At 38.2% G+C, this 20,304-nt stretch overlaps 2 protein-coding genes across 4 annotated transcripts in view; both read left to right on the top strand.

Annotated features, from left to right (window-relative positions):
- The first annotated feature begins 736 nt into the window (after positions 1 to 736).
- haus4 (HAUS augmin-like complex, subunit 4) lies at positions 737 to 4,540 on the top strand. Its single transcript, XM_030161639.1, is given in 10 exon segments — positions 737 to 961; positions 1,198 to 1,337; positions 2,097 to 2,228; positions 2,382 to 2,522; positions 2,763 to 2,823; positions 2,826 to 2,858; positions 2,974 to 3,119; positions 3,337 to 3,467; positions 3,641 to 3,709; positions 3,945 to 4,540. Coding segments are annotated over 10 exon segments (1,107 nt in total). The 5' UTR covers positions 737 to 894; the 3' UTR covers positions 4,132 to 4,540.
- Positions 4,541 to 6,489: 1,949 nt separating this feature from the next.
- dock11 (dedicator of cytokinesis 11) overlaps positions 6,490 to 20,304 on the top strand; it is a 91,853-nt gene continuing 78,038 nt past the window's right edge. For 2 of the 3 annotated variants that reach the window (XM_030161633.1, XM_030161632.1), the window contains exons 1-5: positions 6,491 to 6,737; positions 15,109 to 15,225; positions 16,097 to 16,186; positions 18,457 to 18,539; positions 19,161 to 19,227. In XM_030161633.1, the coding sequence (XP_030017493.1) occupies positions 6,633 to 6,737; positions 15,109 to 15,225; positions 16,097 to 16,186; positions 18,457 to 18,539; positions 19,161 to 19,227 (462 nt within the window). In that variant the 5' untranslated portion in view covers positions 6,491 to 6,632. Of the gene's footprint in view, positions 6,738 to 15,108; positions 15,226 to 16,096; positions 16,187 to 18,456; positions 18,540 to 19,160; positions 19,228 to 20,304 lie in introns of all 3 variants that reach the window. The other variant, XM_030161634.1, reaches the window with a different exon arrangement.

Genomic DNA, 20,304 nt, shown 5'->3' with positions numbered 1-20,304 from the left:
AGTCCTTAAGCAGTAAAATTTTCTCTTTCAGTACTTTAATATTATATAAGATGTAACATATTGATATGACTTCTATATGTTAAATTTTAAAGCTGGGGATGTTTAAAGTGCTCATGAGCTCAGAAAAGCAGCCATGTTTTCACCTTTGAGACAATGTATATTCCAACTAAACTAAGCATGTTTTCAAGAGTTAACTTGGCTCAAAAGGGAGGAGAATTTTTTAAACCCATGAAGAAACACTTGAAGTTTCAATTTATCTCAATATATGGCTTTCAATGGACAGGAAGGGGATGTACTTGTAATTAGTGCAGCAAAAAGTATAGTAGCCTATATCGGTTTCTACAATGTAGTTGATTTTTTTTTTTTTTTTTTTTTTTTTAGCACACTTAAGTACGGAACTTGAGTGAAACTGTAACAGTGGTGAAATATAAAGTTCTAGGTGTGAGACAGAGGAGTCAGTGACTACAACAAATTATTTGATCCAACACAATTACATTTACATATCAAACTACAGTCTGAAAGATTACTCTTTTAATAATTTCCCAAAAAGGAAGTGTAGCTAATTCTAACTGATAGCCTTCCTTAGAATTACATCGTATTAAAATTGTGTTTACATGCAAAATAACCATAATTAAGAAACCTTGGACATCCCATGAACATTTTTGGACATTTCATAAACAGCAATATCGCTGTATCTTATTCTGACGTCATTAAAAAATCGTCACAGATCACATGGATCTTTTAGCCAATTGGAACGCTTTCTGCAGACGCGCGCAACTTAAATCAGGAAGTGCAGTGTTTACTTCTTACGGCTTATCCGTCGAGTGACTGGAATCCTAAAAGCCTCAAAAGTATATAACAGATTTATTGTTAGGAAAGTAATTTCAGAGGAAAATGTCCAATGGTCCTGAATCAACAAATGTTTCGTCGCTCGGGAAGGGTGACAGTTTACATCACCAAGGTAAGATAATGAGTTTAAACGATACAAGTCTGACACCGCTCAGGTTAGTCCATTACATATCACTAATAAAAATAACCAAAATAAGAACCATGACCATAATCAGGATAACAATTTTTTTGCTTTTACATAAAAATACGCTGTGAAAGTAATTATGTGATAGCGCGATGTATTTCCGTTTTGTAGATTTTAGTTTGACTACTTGTCATTCACTGTACATATACTGGTTTCACACCCAGTTCTCGCCTCTTTCCCGCTGTGTGACATGACGGAGGAGGATCTGACCCAGAGCCCCCAGTTCTGTAAACTTCTGGCCACTCTAGCACAACATGTGGACCGAACTGGACTCACTGCTACGCTCAAAACCGAGCTGGACAAGGTATTGGCACACGCTGTCTTCACAGTGGTAGAACATAGCTTTTTTTATTTGCAAACACAAGCCTGATATAAGGTCACTGTATCCACAGATCAGAAAATTTAGGATCAACCAATATTCTGTGCAGGATATTTCCTACATGTTGATGGTTTAGTGAGCTTTTTGTTAATTTGTTTTTGTACTTTTTTAAATTGCCTTTCCTCTTACCAATTATTATAATGATAAACTACTTTCTGCAGTTTATTGTTGCCCAAATGATGTTTCATTCCTAATTGTTTGTCTGTTCTAATACTGTTTTCATGCCAAGAGAGGATTGAAATGTAGGATTTGTTTACTTTAACTTGCAATTTACTTACAGTCCTGCAGAAAAGCTGTAAGTTTATAGTGAGTAAGTTATGCAAGTGTGTATTGTTCTCTCAAAAAGTCCTTTTTAAAAATCTGATGTTTGCTAGTTAAGTTTTTGGTAACTTTACCTTCTGTTTAACTTCTGGAAGTTTGCTGCACATCTCTGTATTTCAATTCAGGTCATTTACAAGACTTCAGCTGAACAATATGGGTGTTCGAAACCTCTGACCAGTTGTGTATTTGCTACATTTTATTAAGTTATTAATATTAAAGTGTGCACTGGGAGTCTGTGTGACTTCTCGACCTCTAGTGGTAAGCAACAAGAATTATGGTAACCTGCAAATGACTTTTTTCCTCCTGCATAGGTCTTTGTTGAAGTTTGTGTACCTGTGAGCACATACAAATGCATTTTTCTAGGCTGAGCAGAAGCTGCAGAGTCAGAGGCGGCACTGGCTGCGTTCTGAAAGCCTCCACAGGGGACTGCAAGAGATGATCCAGGACCACTGTGTCAGGAAACACCATACCACTGTACCCCCTGAGCAGAATATGGTACAATTCACATGCTTGTGTATCTACAATTGCATAAACTGTATCATGTCACCAAAAAAAAAGCATTGAATGGAAGGTGTATTTTATTTTAGGTTGAACTGAAGCTTATAATGCAGCACTAATCCATTATTTGTTTTGTTTGTACGTGTGTAGTTTTATGAGACAATGGAGAAGTGTCTGCTGGTAGTTAAGTGCACCAGACTGCTGGATCCTAGCAGCACAACCAACCAAGACCAGCCATTTATCCTGGGTTTGAACCCTCAACAAGTGATGGAGCTAATGCCTTCTGAGAAAGTAAATCATAAGAATACACATTTTTTCCTTGGCATATATATATATATATATATATATATATATATATATATATATATATATATATATATATATATATATATATATATATATATATATATATATATATATAAAAAATACATAATTTATGCTCTGCAGCAAACCTGGCTCTATTTGCTATTTTGATTATTAATACAGGTTGTCTTTTTCTCACTATGCACATGCTGTAAATATTTTTGTCAGAATGTTCTTCGAATGAAGCAGAGTCTACCCAGAGAGCTGGAGAAACATCTGAAGAAAAGTGTTGGAGTCTCCTCTCCTACTACCAGCCTGAATGGGGTACAGTATTCAATATCTGCTGTGGGAACAAATAGCATTTTACATTCACCATCAGAACTTTAACATTACTTTACTGTGCATACTGACCAGGTTGTTGATTTGTAATCTCACCTAGAAAATGAGAGTGAGGGTCTAAAAAACACCAAGTTGTCTCACCTGTCTGCTCAGCTGGACAAAGAGAGGAAAAGGGCAGAAATTTTAAAAGAGACCTGCCAGGAAAACACAGTTCTCTTGCAAAGACAGACTCAACTCTACCTATCTGTAAGTCCATATTACAATGCCATGTAGTTTAAAGCAATCATCGTACTCCTCTGCTGCTTTTGAAATTACTGAATTTCTCTAGTAATTTAACTTCTTCAAATTTGCAAACACTTGCATTTTAACTTTCCAAAAGCAGTAGAGGAATACAAATATTGCTTTATCTAGAGAGTAGGTTTTCTTTTTTTTGTTCTGATGGGCTTGCTTTCACATTGTGCAGGAGCTGACAAAATGTATTCAGCTTCTCCAGTCTCTCATACTGGACCACAGACTGAAGATTCAGACCGATTTGGACAGGAAGAAGTTAGACTACTTTGAAGGCAAATGTGAATTGGTGTTGCAGAAAATCAAGTAAGTGAATTTTAATCCCATAAATATATTGAAGAATGATGGCAACTGCAGGCTGCTGCCATCATAAAAGCTTACAAAAAAAAATCTGAGCAACCAAAATCCTTACTTCACTTTCAGGGAAATTAAGAAGAAATGTAAATTGTAGTTTACTGATTGTTTTTCTTTTTTCAAAGGACTGAGATGGTGGGTATTCAGTTGGAAATGTACACACCGGATTCAATAGCTGCTCATAGAAAAATAAGGCAAGTGGCAAACGTTAAAGCTCTGGTTTATTTCAGAGTATTCTAATACTGTAAGTTTGCTTAGTCCAAGGGCAACACAGAGACAGTATCTGTTTTTAAGAGTTAGCTATGGATTGTAAATATCAAATATGACCTCTACTTCCTGGTTTTCATAAGTAACAGAAGCTGTACAAAACAATATTTTCTAAAAACTTAACATAAAAATTAACATAATGTTCTTAATGATCTATTGTAGAGAGATACTGGAGTCTGAGCTGAAAGCCTGTCAAGAGGAGAAACAGTCTGTGGAGTCAAAGCTGGCTTCTTTCGAGATCTTAGGAAAGGAGTTTGTGACCCTGGCGGAGGAGTACAGCAGACTACGGCGGGAGATAGAAACGAAAAACTGGGCCCTGAAGGAATTCACCCAGTACAAAACCAAGTGAAGATCATCTTTGGTGCTGGGACAATACGCAGCTGCTCCTTTCTCATTGTTTCATATTTCTCATCAAATATTTTTTAATTCCACAAATTCTGCTTTCTTAAAGAGTCAAGCCTCCTCTCTTTATCACCATGATAATTTGCACTGCATTTGTGTATGTTGCAACTGAAGACACACAAAAACTAAATAAATAGTGCATTTACTGACAGAGCTTGTCTGAATAGTTACATGTTATATATATTCTATACTAAGATGTGATCATAATGTACAGTATTCCAAGACAAGGCCAGATGCATGTATGAAATAAGAAGGGTACTATGTACTCAATACAGTGGTGTTTTGTTTTTGTTTGTTTTTTTACACAGGGTTGATCTATGGTTAATAGCAGCACTAATTTGGGAACATATAAAATAAGTCAGTGGAGAATCATAACATACACTAATGCAGTGGTTCCCAACCTTTTTTTGGCTCGAGACCCCATTTTAACATCCCAAATTTCGGATGACCCCAGACATTCAAAACAGAGACTTTTTTTTTGTTGTTGCTAAAACTAATTTGTTTTTGATCATGTAATAGTTTGCTATACTATGTTGCAAATAAACTTACATTTTAGATGACATTTAGTCTATATAATGTATATTATTATGACAGAGACAGAAAAGCCAGGTGTAGATTACTGCACAAAGTGAGAATTTGATTTTCCTTGGACAGGATATGTACAGTCAGTCCAGCTTGGATTTACAAGGCTGACAATTAATCCTGAACAAACAATAACTCAAACTATGAATTATGAAAGAGCTGCAGCATCTGAAACTGACTACAATGAACATTTGAAAGATAAACAGTACGACAGTGCTTCAGTTTCCGCTTCAGAGTTTGTCATGTCTTTTATGGATTGCGATGGTCTCTGTCAACTCACCATATATTTTTTATTTGTACGTTGTTTTTTTGTATCAATTACTAGAATTTCAGGTGACCCCACGTGGGGTCCCGACCCTGGGGTTGAAAAATACTGAACTAATGACAGAACTTAAGGGTGTAAAATATGTAGTAAGAGCTTTAGCTATGATGTTCAACATGTTCTATATGTTTTGTAAATGTTAATATGTGTCGGTCAGATGCATGGGAATAGTGAATTTGATCAAATCTAAGATATAATAAGATATACTTTATTGATGAAGACAATGTGCATCATCTGTTACAAAACAAATACATTAATCTATTACATTAAATGAGGATTAATGGATGAAGAGTAAAACTGCTTTTTATACAGGTCAGGTTTGGAAATAATTACTGGACCACTGTGACAGACTAGGAAATCTGACTTGAAATAGGGATAAAAAGTCTGGCAAAAACACACATGGCGTTTTGCATTTACAAAACGAAGAAATAAACTACCTAGATTAATGGTTGCACAAAATAAATGATCTTGAGAACAATTAACAGCATGTACGATTTTGAAAAATATAAAAGCAGTTAATTTGAAAGCAAAATGAAACTAGAAATTTTAGAAATAGCTCTGCTGATTCTTTTTGAGTAGGGCAATTTGGAAATAAATATTATATGGTAATATTCTTTTTTATGTACTTTTAGATTATTGGAGCATCCATCTTAATAGACTAGTTGGTCATAAATAAGCAGAATAATTATTTAATGTCAAATGAATGCAATATGACATTGTCATTTGAAGGAATGTTACAAGATTTCTATAGAAAATCACCGACGGTCAAACTTTGCAGTTTACAATTTATACCACAAGATGACAGTATAACGTAAAATTTGATATTCAGATATTCTATAAAATATTTAGAAGTAAATACTGCTCTTTAACACATCACATGATACATTTGAAGTTTAACACAGGTAGGTTTATGGCACAGGGTGTCTGAGAGTGATGAGGTTAAAAACTGAAGTGCAAATGTGATGGGACTGATTTTAGAAATAGCTCTGTTGATTCTTTTTGAGTAGGGCAATTTGGAAATAATATTATATGGTAATATTCTTTTTTATGTACTTTCAGATTATTCAGCCATCCATCTTGATAGACCAGTTGGTCATAAATAAGCAGAAAAAATATTTAATGTCAAGTGAATGCAATTTAGGACAAAGATTGTTTGTAAGAGGTGCCTCTCTGTACACTCTAAACTAGTCTGAAACACAAATCCGTCGCTCCTAATTTTATAACGACGTTTTCAAGTGAGAATAAATGACAAATGATAATAATGACTGAAATGAGGGTTAAATTACAGTGCGCAGTCCGTTATCACCCTCATCGTTGATCTTTGATTCACCAAATGTACTAGTTGCGGAAGTGCGTAGGAGTGAAGCATCTCACCACACTCTCCCCTCTCTGCTAGCCTCTCATCAGCAGCAGCAGCAGCACCGGCCCCGCCTCGCGACTCGAACCGCTGGCTGGTTCACCTCCCGCACAGCCCACATCTGGAGCCGCGGCATGCTCAGTCACACACCGGGACGCAGGACGTGGATGTTAACCCTAGGGGAACGATGTCTGAGGTGCGGAAATTCACCAAGAGGTTGAGCAAACCCGGGACGGCCGCGGAAGTCCGGCAGAGCGTGTCTGAGGCAGTGAGAACCACCGTGGACCTAGTGGTGAGGAGAGCTCCAGAATGCTGCTGAAGCTAACTAGCATAACCTAACTGCTAATTACCAGAAAAAGTACACCCAGTTTCCTGTCTAATGTCTTTATGTTGGAGTTTTTCTTCTTTTTTTCCACTGTGTCCCATTGAGTTCCATTGGTATGTCTGTGAATGTAAACAATTTTACAGTATTACATCCTGCTTTAATGTTAAAACACAGGTCATTATGAGGTGATTTCATGCTATGGATTTAAGCTCCATGTACCGAAAATTACCGGCATGATAAAATAGTGTGACATTGTGCAGAGGAACACATGGTTTTCCAGTCTCCTGCGGCTCCTTTTGTGTGCTGGCGGATGAGGAGCAGTGCCAGTAGGACAGCTGCAGCATGGCTTCCCTGTCCTTGCCTTGGAGCAGACTGTGCCTCTTTATTTTACTGCAAATGGCCACTTTGTGCAATGAAAAGCACTTCATGCATGTCTTCATAATTAATGGATAATAATAATGACGACTGTGAACACCAGGAGACTTGGATTATTGTGTTTTTTTTCTCTGCTGGTTTGATGGTGGTTTGGACCAGATTGCAGTTATAAGGGATTAGTAGGTGCAGTGGCTGGAGATGAATAGCATTTAACATGGTGCTGATATAGCATTTGTGTGTGTGTGTGTGTGTGTGTGTGTGTGTGTGGAATAACTTCCATGTCAGGATGTCAAAAGCTAGGTAATTGACTTACAATGTCATGTCAGCACAGTCTAACTCAATCCCTCTATGTTGTAACTAAAGCCATTTGTACCTCTGATAAGCTATTTCTCATTATAACAAAGTGCAGTTTCAGTTTAAAACATAGCACTCTCATGTTTGGCTGATGAACAGTATGAGAGGAACTTATTGACTTCAGTCTTATGATGATCATCTTCAGGACTGTGACGCACTAGGAGTTACTAGCGTAACAATCTTGTGATAAGGTTCAATTCTTGTGCAACAGAGGTGTAAGTGTTTGTCTTTGTAGCCACGTGGAGTATGTTTTGGACATCTTTTGGTGGAGTGTTTTTTTTTTTTCTTTTTTTTGGTGGCTCTTTCTATGGAGTAAAATGTTGGTGTGGAAACTGAGAACAAATGCTGTTTTGTGGAGGTTGTGTGGCCTGCGTTCCACTCTCATGGGGATTCCCTCAGGCATGTGGTGACCATGCTTCCTCTGGGACTGCGTTTGTCGTTTGTGTGCTCGATCTTGTCCTCTTCATCTGTGTGAAGTCAGTCTTATTTCCACTTCTTCCTTCCCTGTGCTGTTAGATAATGTGGTGAACAAATAGTGCCTTCATATTTCCAAGAAGAAATTGTCAAATCAATAATTTCTTACATAAATAAAACAGCGCAAAGCAGAAGATGCCCCTCCCTTCATCAGCAGCCCATGGGTCAAGTGGTCTTACATGCTTAATGAAAATTCATGTCAGCTGACGTGTCTTTAAAAAAAATAAAGGTTTTGTCTGCATATGATATGTGTGGTTGTTTTCACATAAAGACTGTGGGAGAGGCAGCAGACAATAAGCGAGCGCATGGACTTTTTCCTAAAGGGATATTTATTCGACTCTAAATAGGTCAAATGTGAGAAATCCAGTGGTTTCAGCACATCATGTAGCCAAGACCTATTTCCTTTGTTAATACAGGTTGGCAAGTATTTTTGTCAGGCTTTAAGTTTATCTCTGTGCTAAAGCCTTAATAAACTACAGCATATCCTGAAAAAACTGCCACACCAAATTCGTCATTATCTTTTCCCCTGAAATCAATTCTTTACCTCAGGGGTTTCCAAATTGTTCTTGTCCAGAGGTCAAAATGTAGAACAGAACCTGACCTGACATAGATTTATATAGTTATAACAACACTCATTTGTCATAGTCAGTAATTCATTGCTTTATCATTATTTAAATAGCTGTTCATTATTTTAAAAAGCTGTATGTAAACACACCAAAAAGCTTCACAGTTTAATTTGAGTGAATCACTTATGTCATAAGAAGGACTGAATGATATGTAAGATGTTGTGATTGTGATATGAATCTTTTTTTTTGGAAATGGTAATTCTGCTAGAGATATGCTGGTTAACCAATTTGGATGATTTATCAGCCCTGATGAAAGGGAAATGCAGCGATTGAGGGAAATCATAGCTCAAAAATTGCTCTGACCTTGAGTTCTTTTGGTTAGTTTTCTGTTCAGTTTTAAATTGACAGCTGATGTTCGCTGGACCAGATTTGTTTTATTTAGAGATTTGATGTTATTGTTTCTAAGAAATTGAAAAAAAGTTAGTTTCAGTGTTTTTAGTGTTTTGGGGAATGACATCTTTCCTTGCTTGTTATTTTGTCAGCCTTTAGTGAATTGCATTTCACGGAAAAAAATTTTTAATGAAGTGCCTTTTTTTTTTTTTTACTGGGGTCTGATCAAACAAGCATGTTCTCTTATACAGGGTTTTCTATATTTTTCCATGGGCTTGGGTGCTTTTCTTGTGGGGTCTTGTGGTTATGGGATTTGGTATTATTTGGTCAAAATACATTCAATAATAGAACACTGTCAGCCCTTATTATTATCTGTGTGCAAGTATTTGGATTAGATTGACAGTAACCAGGAAGCTTAAGAACTAAAGCTGCTGGATAAGTCCACAGGGGACAAACTGAGACCATCAGATTTTGGAAAAGTCCATTAGTTTTGGTGCTTTTCACAGTAAATTTAATTGAATTTGGTTTAGGTGGTGCCCTAAATGGTTTGGATTTTGTACTAAAGTAGCCTGGCCAGCCATCCATCTTTCTCAATGAGAAATCCGTCTGAAACTGCGGGGCTTGAATCCAAACATGAAGGCGGGACAAACAGGCACTGAGTAAACCAATCACAGATAAGACGGACGTGACACTTAAGAATACAGGGTGTAATCTGTAATTCAATCCTTATTTTTGAATCAAGTAAACAACCGACAACAGTTGTAAAGAGATTTGTGGACTTGGAATTGACTTTGACTCGCGACCAAAAGAAGTTGCATTGCAAAACACCCGCCCCCCCCAGACTTCTGATTGGTCGGTATAGAATAGACTGTGCATATTTCACAGCGACTGGCCCAATTCCAGACTGTTTTCTCAGTGCTGAATACGCTGAGAAAACCAGGCCAGGCTAGTATTAAAGCCTGTGGTTTGCATGTTTTGTTTGCCACTTCGATCTTACTCTGATTACTCTGATTTCAATTCATTTTCAGCCCTAGATGCACAACCAGCCAGGCTCCTCCTCTCTGAAGACATGTGTATCTGTGCTGCTCATATACACACAGAGTGAAGCACTTAGTGGGGTCAGCTGTAGGACAGTGAAGCTATAATAGACTGTATGTGATTCCATGTTAGCATATGCATACTCAGCTCATCTATTGTGTGGAAAGTGTGAGCTTCATAGCCAGCATGATGAAATCCACCTGGTCCTTGTTGGAGTCCTGAGTGTCTTACGTACATCTGCTGAAATGTAATGGGACACACATCTGGAAATGCACCCACACTGCCATCATCATCATCATCATCATCATCAGCATGTTTCCTCCAGAGACACATTGAGAGTTTTGCTTTGTTCTGAGTTTTTGATGTTTGAGTATGCTTTAGCCAGGTTGAGAGTAAGGGTATGTATTGGCAAGAATCTAGTGATATGATACAAATCACCATACTATGATCACGACACAATATATCACAATATACCATGATACTGTCAAAAAGGCAATTTTTTGTTTCTTTCTTTTTTAAAATGATTATTTCCTTGATGAATTACACCAGAAATATGCACAAACACTAAACACATCTTTATTTGATCAGAACAGGATCTAATGTTATATCACAAAATTTTCCTCTGTTAAAACTTAAATTATGTTTTACAGACATTACATTTTAAGATCCTGTTCAAATATTCATATTCTATTAGTTCATAACTAACATCATAACATAATTTTGGTGCAATCCCAACAAAAGAACTAACATTATTTAATAAAAGAATCCTACTACATAATGCATGTTCTGTGTCCGATCGATCGATGTTGCAGCACAGGAGGGCGTTTGTACGGATTTTCCTCAGCCTTCAAAGGCCTGATCGCTGCCAAACTCACCAAATGAACAGAAACATTACCTGACTATCTACTAGGCACAATTTTATGTCTGTATTCAAATGTTGTGAGGTATGCTGGGTGATTTTAGCCTCTCTCTACTTTGAATTCTTCATCCCTGCCGCCATTTTCCATTTTTGGAAGTGGTTATGCTGCCGTTCATGAAATTTCTACTGTTAGCAGATGATGCTACAATGTGAAGGCTGCAGTTCACTACCGCTGTGTGAATTTAATCATGCTTGACAGGTCAAACAAATACATGCTCTTCCCTTCATGCCTCACATGTTGGCTCAAATTATTACCTGCACAATGCATGATTAAATGGTAGTTTACAAATGGATAGTGGTGGCGGACAAGTTCTACTTATCATGCTAGCGTACAATGGCACCATGGGTACAATGCCGCTAGTGTTAAATAATAATAAATAAAATCTAAAAAAAAAACCAAAAATGAACCTCCACAATATCTGCATTTTAATAAATACCTAAAAATATCGATAAAGTACTTTTCACTATTGATACAGTATTGTGAAATGAAATATCGCAATATATTGCAGAACCGATATTTTCTAACACCCGTAGCTGAGAGCTATGTGGAGACTATGTGGAGCTAAGCTGAGATGCTTGGGGACATTTCAACACAAGTAAAGTGGGAATGTCTGTTGATAGTTTGCCTCATACAGTTCCACAATTGTGCTAGGTTACATCCTTAGAGTCTGTCTTTCTTTTGCTCACTGCTTCTGTTTCTCAATCTCTGAAGCTGTGGCTTGACAGCTGCCTGCCTGTGATTCTTCAGCTTCTTCCCTCTCCTCTAAAAGCAGAACTCTTGTTTCCGTCTGTCTTCGCTGTCTTCGCCCTCCCTCTCCGTGTAACATGATCAGCGTTGCAGTGAAGCCTCTGTGCGCCGCAGAACGGTTGCCTCTAACTTGTAGCGTTGCGGTTCAGCTTGTTGCCCATGACAGGAAGCAGAGCGGCTGCACAGCTTAGCGTAATGCCTTCAGCAGACTTATAGGTGTTGTGTTTTTCTGCTGCTTAGTACTGACGCTAGACAACACAAAAGGAGCTGCCGTCTGCTCATTCGCCACATTTCACTTCAGTCAGAGCATCATCTATGACTATGGGCTCAGTGGTTTTTATTGGAGTCAGTGGTTAAAAAGTAAGATGTCGGATTCATGTGGACAGCCAAACACGTCGGCGGAAAAATTTGCAGAGAACATGTGTGTGTGTGCTAACTTATTTTCAGTCCACAATCAGTGGTTAGAGAACATGGAAAGGAAGAACTGTCTTTGCTTTAATGGTTTGTGTTACCATTCAAAGCCACATAACAGTATTTTACATTCTACAGGTCCCAAAAATATCAAAGTGCAAGAAAATATGTAAGGGGATATTTTTTTCCATTTGATGCAACAGTGCGGCAACAGAATATTTCATTCAAAAAGAGCTTGAACAAGTTGGCATCTAATATGAGTCAAGGTTGGAACTTTGAAATAAACTTACTGGTAATTTCCAGTGTGGTTGGTTGATTCTGAAATCTACTGCCGCCCCCCCCCGTTTTTTTTTTTTTTTTTTTTTTTTAACCAGTTACCATTTAACACTACCTCTAGGCTATGATTTCTTCATTTCCTGAATTTATAAGGTAGTGAGTAACAAGGATCTGTTGCCTGACCTTCTTCACATGATGTAGTTTTTTAAAACAAATCACAACTTAGACCGTCTACAATAATTCTACATGGATACGTTGTTCTTTGTCAATCTTTTTTTTGAGGAATTAATCACAAAAACATCCATTATTACAATTTGTCCACATTTTGAAAATGAAATGCAGAGTAAACCAATGAAAAGTAGCTACATCAGGAGAATGCAAACATAACAAACACACATTTTTACAACCCCCATCCCAGGACATATGACTTATCACACCAAGGGATGCCACATAAATTCTAACTATATTCAGGCTGAGTTATCAGCACAGTTTGTACAGGTGCTTGAAATTCTTGAAAATGCTTGAATTTTAGTTTAAGGGCTTGAAAGTGCTTGCAATTTTAACCAAAGCTTCTTACATAGAGGTGATACATTTCGAAAAATAAAACTTTATGCCAAAAAAGAAAATTAATGGGTGGTTTCAGATAGAATCCAGGTACATTTTTATCTTAATCTTTGTCTCAGTGCAAGTGTGTCAGAAGGACACCAAGTAGCTTACCTTTTTTTAGATAAAGCTTTGTGTTCTCCTTTAATATCTAAACTTTTTGCTATTATGAAACAAAATTTGATGTTTATAGCATAATACAATGTACATCATTGTGATGAACAGTGAAAAAAAATCATGAGTATGTATTCCTGTAGATATGTACATTTAATGTGCTGTGCTGGAAAAAATAAAAAATGACCCTTAAAAGTGCTTGAATTTGACCTTGAAAAATGTGTATGAACCCTGTATCAGTATATTGTAGAAGGGGATGCTAAGTCTGATTAAACTGGTGCAATTTATTTAACAATAAGAACCAGCTTCTCTCCAGATGAGAGTTTAACTATTTCCTCCAGCCATAATTTAACTGAAGGAACTTCAGATTTTTTCCAGAACAACAAAATAAGTCTTTTTGCTACGATAAGTGCATAAGACAGCAGTTGACGGTGGTGTTTGTTAAGTTGCGAAAACTGATTAGAGACTCAGAGTGCAACCAAAAGTGGATCATGTTTCACCTCGATATGCAACATATCTGGTAAAGTTTTCAATATGTTAGTCCAGAATGGAATTAATTTAGGACACAGAACGTACTATGGAGACGGTGAATGCGTGATTCTTTGGAAAGTATGGTCATAGATTGGAGGAGATACCAGAGAGCTGAAGGAAATAAGAAGCAGTCGAACTCCTGTGTGGGTGTATTGCTGGCTTTCCCACTCTGCCCACTTCAACAGCACTTCAGCTGGAAAATAGCGCCACACTGAGTGGAAATATGACAAGGTGGAACAACACTCGCACATTCAAATTCTTCCAGCTGTCAGAGTGTTCAGCTCTTCCTGCTTGCTGTCCATGTTCAACAGCCCCTCAGTGGCGGTGACTCACCGATGTGGCACAGAAGCTGATCAAATCCATACAGTCTGATTTCCTTTTGCCAAATGGCTTGGTGTCGCTCAGCCAAGGCTTATTGGCTAAGCTATTCACCACCATCTTCACTGCTTAGCTTGAGCTTAAAATGGCACTTTCTTGGAATTAATTCTGAATCTTTCCAAGTGGTTTAGGTTTATACTTGTGATCACATCCTGACCTAGATGTGAAAGGCTGGGTTTAGCCTCTAGGCCTCTTTGAGACATTGTGGGGAGGCTCACGTATTTCATATCATGCACTTCTCTATGAAACTCAAAACAGGAAGTTAGGATGTTTAGCTCAAAATATCTAGGGGCGCGTGATTTTTTTTGTTCATTATGACATATTTCTCTGTAATGTACAGCACATTTCGTTCAAGTTAAAGTTATCTTTTATCTGTTTTGCTGCTGCTTTGTTACACAATCTCTGCCCAACTAGTATGGCCTCAGATCCTCAAAAGATCTTAAAAAGGTTATAAATGTCTCATAAAGTCTTATTTTTTATATGTGAGAGGTCTTAAACTATGACAGTTTGAGATTAAGACATGTTCAAATACATTTTCAAATCTACCTGTATTATGATGAGGAAAATTGGATCCCAGGTGAAATATAATAGGAATTGTTTTCTGTTGCACGTAATAGTTTTAGGCAACTTTCTAGATGTGCTGAATATTTAAGAATGTTTTGAGAAAGTGGGAATAAAAGCAGTGGCACGTGATCATTTGGGTAAAAACTGGTTGTAAATGCGACATCTGTTAATGTGTGTGTTCCACTCTGAATATGGTGTTAACTCTTTGTTTAGGTCTTAAAAGGTCTTACATTTGTTTTTAAATACCATTGCCTACCCTCATACATATTTTCATTTCCTTTGCTTTTGTTTCTTGTTGTCATGTTTGCTTTTATTCCACCACCCTCAACTCTCTTACCAACTGTTTCCCAGTGCAGTGACGCAGTGACATTCTTGTGAACTTTGTGGTGGCCTCTCTGATCTCTTGCGGCTCTGCATTTTGCATGGGCGGTGACTGTTGTGGCGTGAGCCCTTGTCAACTGACTTCGAACAGCGGGGGTTCTATACATGGAGTTCACCACGAAAAGGATAAAATAATCAGAATATGGCATGAAACACTTGCAGATTGTTTATATAAAACAGTATATTTTAGTGACATGTCCTTTGTCCCCGTTTCAGGAGCAGCCAAAGATCATCGAGCCACTGGACTACGAAGCTGTGGTGTTTCAGAGAAAAGCCCAGATCCACAGCGACCCCCACCGAGACCTGCTGCTCTGCCCTGCTGACGATGTCTCGGTGAGTCCCTCTACGAGCCCCTCTGAGGTCATAGGCCTGGCATTGAGGCGGTGAACACATAGTTCTAGTTCCCAAGCTCCTGTTTATTCATTAGTTCCAAAGTTTCCAACTGAAGTTATAATTGGAACGAAATGCAAGACTGAAAAATATTTGCATCCGCACATCTATCATAGCTCTCATAAAGCTACAAGTTGTTCAGTCTGACATTCCTAAAAGCATGAGATCAAACTCTTCTGATGTTACTTGTATGCAAAGGAGTGTTTTCTATATGTAGAACAGCTTTGTTTGTTTTCACTTGTTATATTTTTCAGCACAAACTCTCCTTATTTTGACAGCAATCTTTGCAAGATCCAAATTCTTTTCTTTCAGTTACAGTTTGTGTTTTGTCGACTCAATTCAAAACCTCATACCCAGGACACCAAAGTGTAAGGAGAAAGCAACATCAGCAAAGTTTTGTCTTGCCAAGAGTCAAATGGGAACAAAAAGGTGTAAAATATCACTGTAAAGAACGATTTCCCATCGTTAATCACTGTTCGTGTCCAACACAGCAGGCTTAATTATTCACGGGTCAGTCAAACTGTCAAATGCAATCGTGCCAGGTACCTCAGCTCTGTATTTATTAGAGCTGCTTCAGACACATGTGGTTTTGTTTAGAGGTATGTCTCGCTAGATTTTTCTCTTTCCCATCGTGAGAGAATCTGTTGACACTCATCTGTTTCTTGTATCTCTTCTCTCTGAGTCCCTGCCTGTCTGCCTCTCTTTTTCACTTTCTCTTTTCTTGTTGTTTGTGGCTTCCTGCTAAGTAACTGTCACCCACAATATTTCATCTGTGCTGTTTTATTGTTTGTTTTTTGTGTTTATGCTCATGCAGGAGTCACAGATATCCAGGCAGAGGAGGACTGTTGTTCCCTCGGTTCCCCAGAATGCCGAGCGAGAGGCCAGGAGTCTGTTTGCCAAAGAGGTACTATAGTTTAACACTCAACACTTAACTTAAATAAATCATTATCTTAGAATACATGTTAAAGCATGTTATGGTATGAAGCTTATTTTTTAGTAATTAAAGCTGTATTGGAGCCCACACCTTAAAAAAAGATTTAAAATTATCAAATAAAAATGCCTCCTTGATTTTTCTATCAGAACAGGGTTATTACAGAACCAAAAGTAAAATCACTGTGGAAAAAATAATGTATAAATTGACATAAAGAACATGAAAAGAAGTACGGCAACATGTATGTTAAAGAAGTTATGTATCTCATGTATTTCCTATTAAAAAATCAGATCGTTTGGTCACTTTGGTGCAGAAGGGGGTGTCAAATTGTGAACCACTCTTCATTTCTCAACACCACATGGATAATAAAACATCCAGTTTCTCTTAAACATGTTTGTTGATCACACTGTTGATTTGTCATTTCCTGAACTACAGTCACTGATTATGAGGCACAGAAATGAAGACCATTCAACTGGAACATTTCCGTTTTATTGGGCGGTCAATTGATTCAGTACCACATTTCAACACAAATTTTTTTGTCTTTTGCTTGAATAGTCCTTTGCTTGGTACCCCTCCCTGCACTTACACACCTAGGAAACTGCTGAATGTTGTTTATGTATGCTGAACTTACGAATGGCAAATTTTATTTCCAGTCAAATGTGACAAAAGTGTGAAAGGTGATGTTATGGTTCAACGAGTTACCAATGTTTGCCTGTTAAACACAAACCGGTTATACCCATCATTAACATAGAAGTCAATATTCAAGCGAAACTGGAAATAGAAATTGGTGCACTACTTGTGTGCAGCTGCAAAATGGAGGGAGGTTCACAAGCCTGAAAGACACATCTATGATCCATACCTTCTGAATCATGCATGTTACGTCATTTCCTGCTTTGCAGTTTTCTTGATATTTGGAAAAAACTGGAGTGTTCCTCTTTTTGGAATGCCCCAGGAATACAATGAACAATATACCAGATACAATGTGTACAAGGATGTAAAAGAATAAAATAAATTTAGGCAATATATAGGACCTTTAATGAATAATTTCTTTGTGAATTATATTTGACGAGTATGTGACTCAGGGGTTGTAGATGTGGGGGGGGGGGGGTAGCAGTCCGTGATTGTCAGAGCGTTGGAAAGTAATAGTGAACTCTCCGGGCCCACTCCACTGCTGTATGGGTCCCATGAATTTGTCATGTCCACCCCCCCTTCCATTTAACGACGAAGCCGCAGGCACCATTGTTCATACCGATATGTTGGGACTGTGGGAGTAAATGTGGCATTCCAATTTTTAACTTAATTTCCCGTCATGCAGCGTGGTACTGCATTTCTATGATTGTAAGGCAATTGTATTCAAAAACGATTAATATCTCCAAAAATATTAGTTCTATCAAGTTGCTGAGATATTTAATGTGTAGACGGGACTATTCCTCAACTGTCTGTACCAAATTGGCCAGTTAAAAATGTCTCAATTTGTCAGAATCATGCCGATACACACACACAGCCGCTCTGAGCCCTTCCAGTATTATGATATAGATATTATGATGTTTTTGTCTTTGTCAGCCAAAATAAAAAGGCTCTTCACAATACCTGATAAATTAAAACATAAGGAAATATATAGAAAACTAAAACTAGCCAATGGCTCAAAATAAAATGTAACTATGCATACACTGAAGTCAAAAACAAATGAAAGGTCTTGAACTACTAACTCAGACTTCATGACATTCACTGTGAAGCGTTCCCTTGAATCTCATAAAATGCACAGAACACACTGGCAGGTAGTAAACACATACTGCACTGGTGATATATTACCAATGAAAAAAATATTTTTTTTGTCCGGTTATGGATGTGCTCTGCAGCTCAGCCAGGCTTTTAACGTGTGTTGCTCAGCCAGCTCTTATGACTGTGGTGAAATAGCGTGGAAGTAGTTGTCATCAGAATTGCTAAGTCAGATCCTGGCTTACTCAGCATCTACTGAACAAAGATCCTTTCTGTGAATTAAACAAGAATTTCTGTTTGCAGTTTAACACTAAATAAAACTCTAACATGTACAATCAAAACCATCTTGAGTAGAAGTCCCATGAGGTGTAAGGGCATGTGTTTTTGTGCCGCTTCAGAACCAAGCACTGTGGGGGAAAAGGAGAAAAAAACCAGTTCATTCAGTCACTTTCTTGGCATTACTGACTTGTTATATTTCAGTGCATTTTCTGCTCCTAATCTGACTGTATTGACCTGTTTGGCAGTGCATCAAGATGTACAACACTGACTGGCATGTGATCAACTTTAAATATGAAGCTTACTCTGGGGACTTCCGTATGTTACCAAGGTAAGGAGGATCATAAAAAAACCAACTGTGGAAAAAAATTGGGTTTAAATATGTGGAACATTCAGAGCTCAGAGCAAATCAGCGTCATTGCTGCCAAATATGTAACACGTATAAGGAGTTTAATTCTGGTCACATGGGTGTAGTACAGCACGCCATACAACCAATCTGTGCCGCTGTGTATTAAAGCAGCTCATATGCTATTGGTGTAATAGAGGGAATGTCACTTGTAACCATATAGATTTGACTCTAAACAAAAACAGGTGCAACCCAGATGTCTTGAATTCATGCTCCTTATGATGAAACTTTCTGAGAAAATAATTTATATCACTATAACCTGGACTTGAACCATAAATCGGAGTGAAGAAGACACGCAACATTCTCCTCTGATTATCAAAGCACCCCTCAAACATAAATTTACAGGAAGGAAAATGTTGTAAATCACACCGACTAATGGGCCAAACGTGCCACAGCGTCATGTCAAGACATGTATAGATAAAGTTGTAATTTGCTGCAGAGACATACTTTACAGATACAACACACCCCACCACACGGAGAGTACAGTAACCGAGGGGGGCTGATTTATTGACAATCGTTGACCATCTCTCGCTTTTCTTTTCAAAGCAAAGGCCTGAAGACGGACAAGCTGCCAGCTCACGTGTTTGAGATCGATGAAGACGCCAAAGACGAGGTGAGTGGAGGGGCCGGAGCGCCGTTAGATCCCAGACATTGATCACTACGGGGGGGGATGAGTGCTCTGCTATTGACTCATGATGCCCTTTCTGTACAGATTGCATCATGCATGGCTTTTAGTGAATTGCAGCAAACCCTGTGTGCATATTGAAATGATCTCTGTAATCCTTTTAATTCACAGAGATATGACATATATAGCTCATTTGTCATGCCTTTTTATCTAGAGAATTAGACAAAGAGGACAGTCATGGTGATTGAGAAGTGGCTTGAGCTGGGAATTTTGCAGGAGAACTCTCTATCTGACTTATGACCCTGCAGAGACTGAGTGTGGGGCAGTGAAGCCAGAAGTCTTATAGGTCCTATAAATAGCCATCATCGATCCTCCTCCCCCTACCCTCGGGCCGGATGCGGATAAAGTTAGACAGAGAAAGGGTTTAATTGAAGGCAAATAAATGCTGCTGTGCTGCTGTGACAGAGCGGGCAGGGAGCAGATGGCTCTATTACATCCCCAAACAGCCCATGCTCCTGTTACATTACCTCTGCTTGAGATGGCTGGTTTGGCAGCAAAGTGTATGTTAACAAATGATTTAGCTTGGTTTCAAATCCTTTACATTAATGCTCATTTTTTTCCTACTGGGTTATAATGAGAAATCAATAATAATACAGACCAGGATATTACGCAATTCACTAGAAATCTAAGAGCAGTGCTATTTTTGATATGAGGTGGAGTGTGTATCCATAGTGGCCGGGGAGGAGAGGATACATGGAGGACAGTGCAAGATGAGAGAGGAGAGCATCTAGCCAATTAGATTACAGGACAGGGCTGAAGAGAAAAGGGAGTAGACGTGATGTAGTGCACACCCATAAACACACACACACACACACACACACCATATCCTTTCCTCTCAATGTCATGAAATGTTTCAGTACAGCGCGTTATGTTCCGAGCCTACATTAAGCTAATCATGCCTCCTTATGCTTTGAATTCCTCTGAGTGGCCAGATGCTGTTCTCTGAAGGATCTGTGTATCTGTAACAGAGGGATTACTAAGAAGCTGCTCCCTGGTGATGACTGT

Source organism: Sphaeramia orbicularis, chromosome 18 (genome assembly GCF_902148855.1).
Source record: "Sphaeramia orbicularis chromosome 18, fSphaOr1.1, whole genome shotgun sequence".
NCBI classification, from domain to species: Eukaryota; Metazoa; Chordata; class Actinopteri; order Kurtiformes; family Apogonidae; genus Sphaeramia; species Sphaeramia orbicularis.
This window is presented reverse-complemented; position numbering and strand designations above follow the sequence as displayed.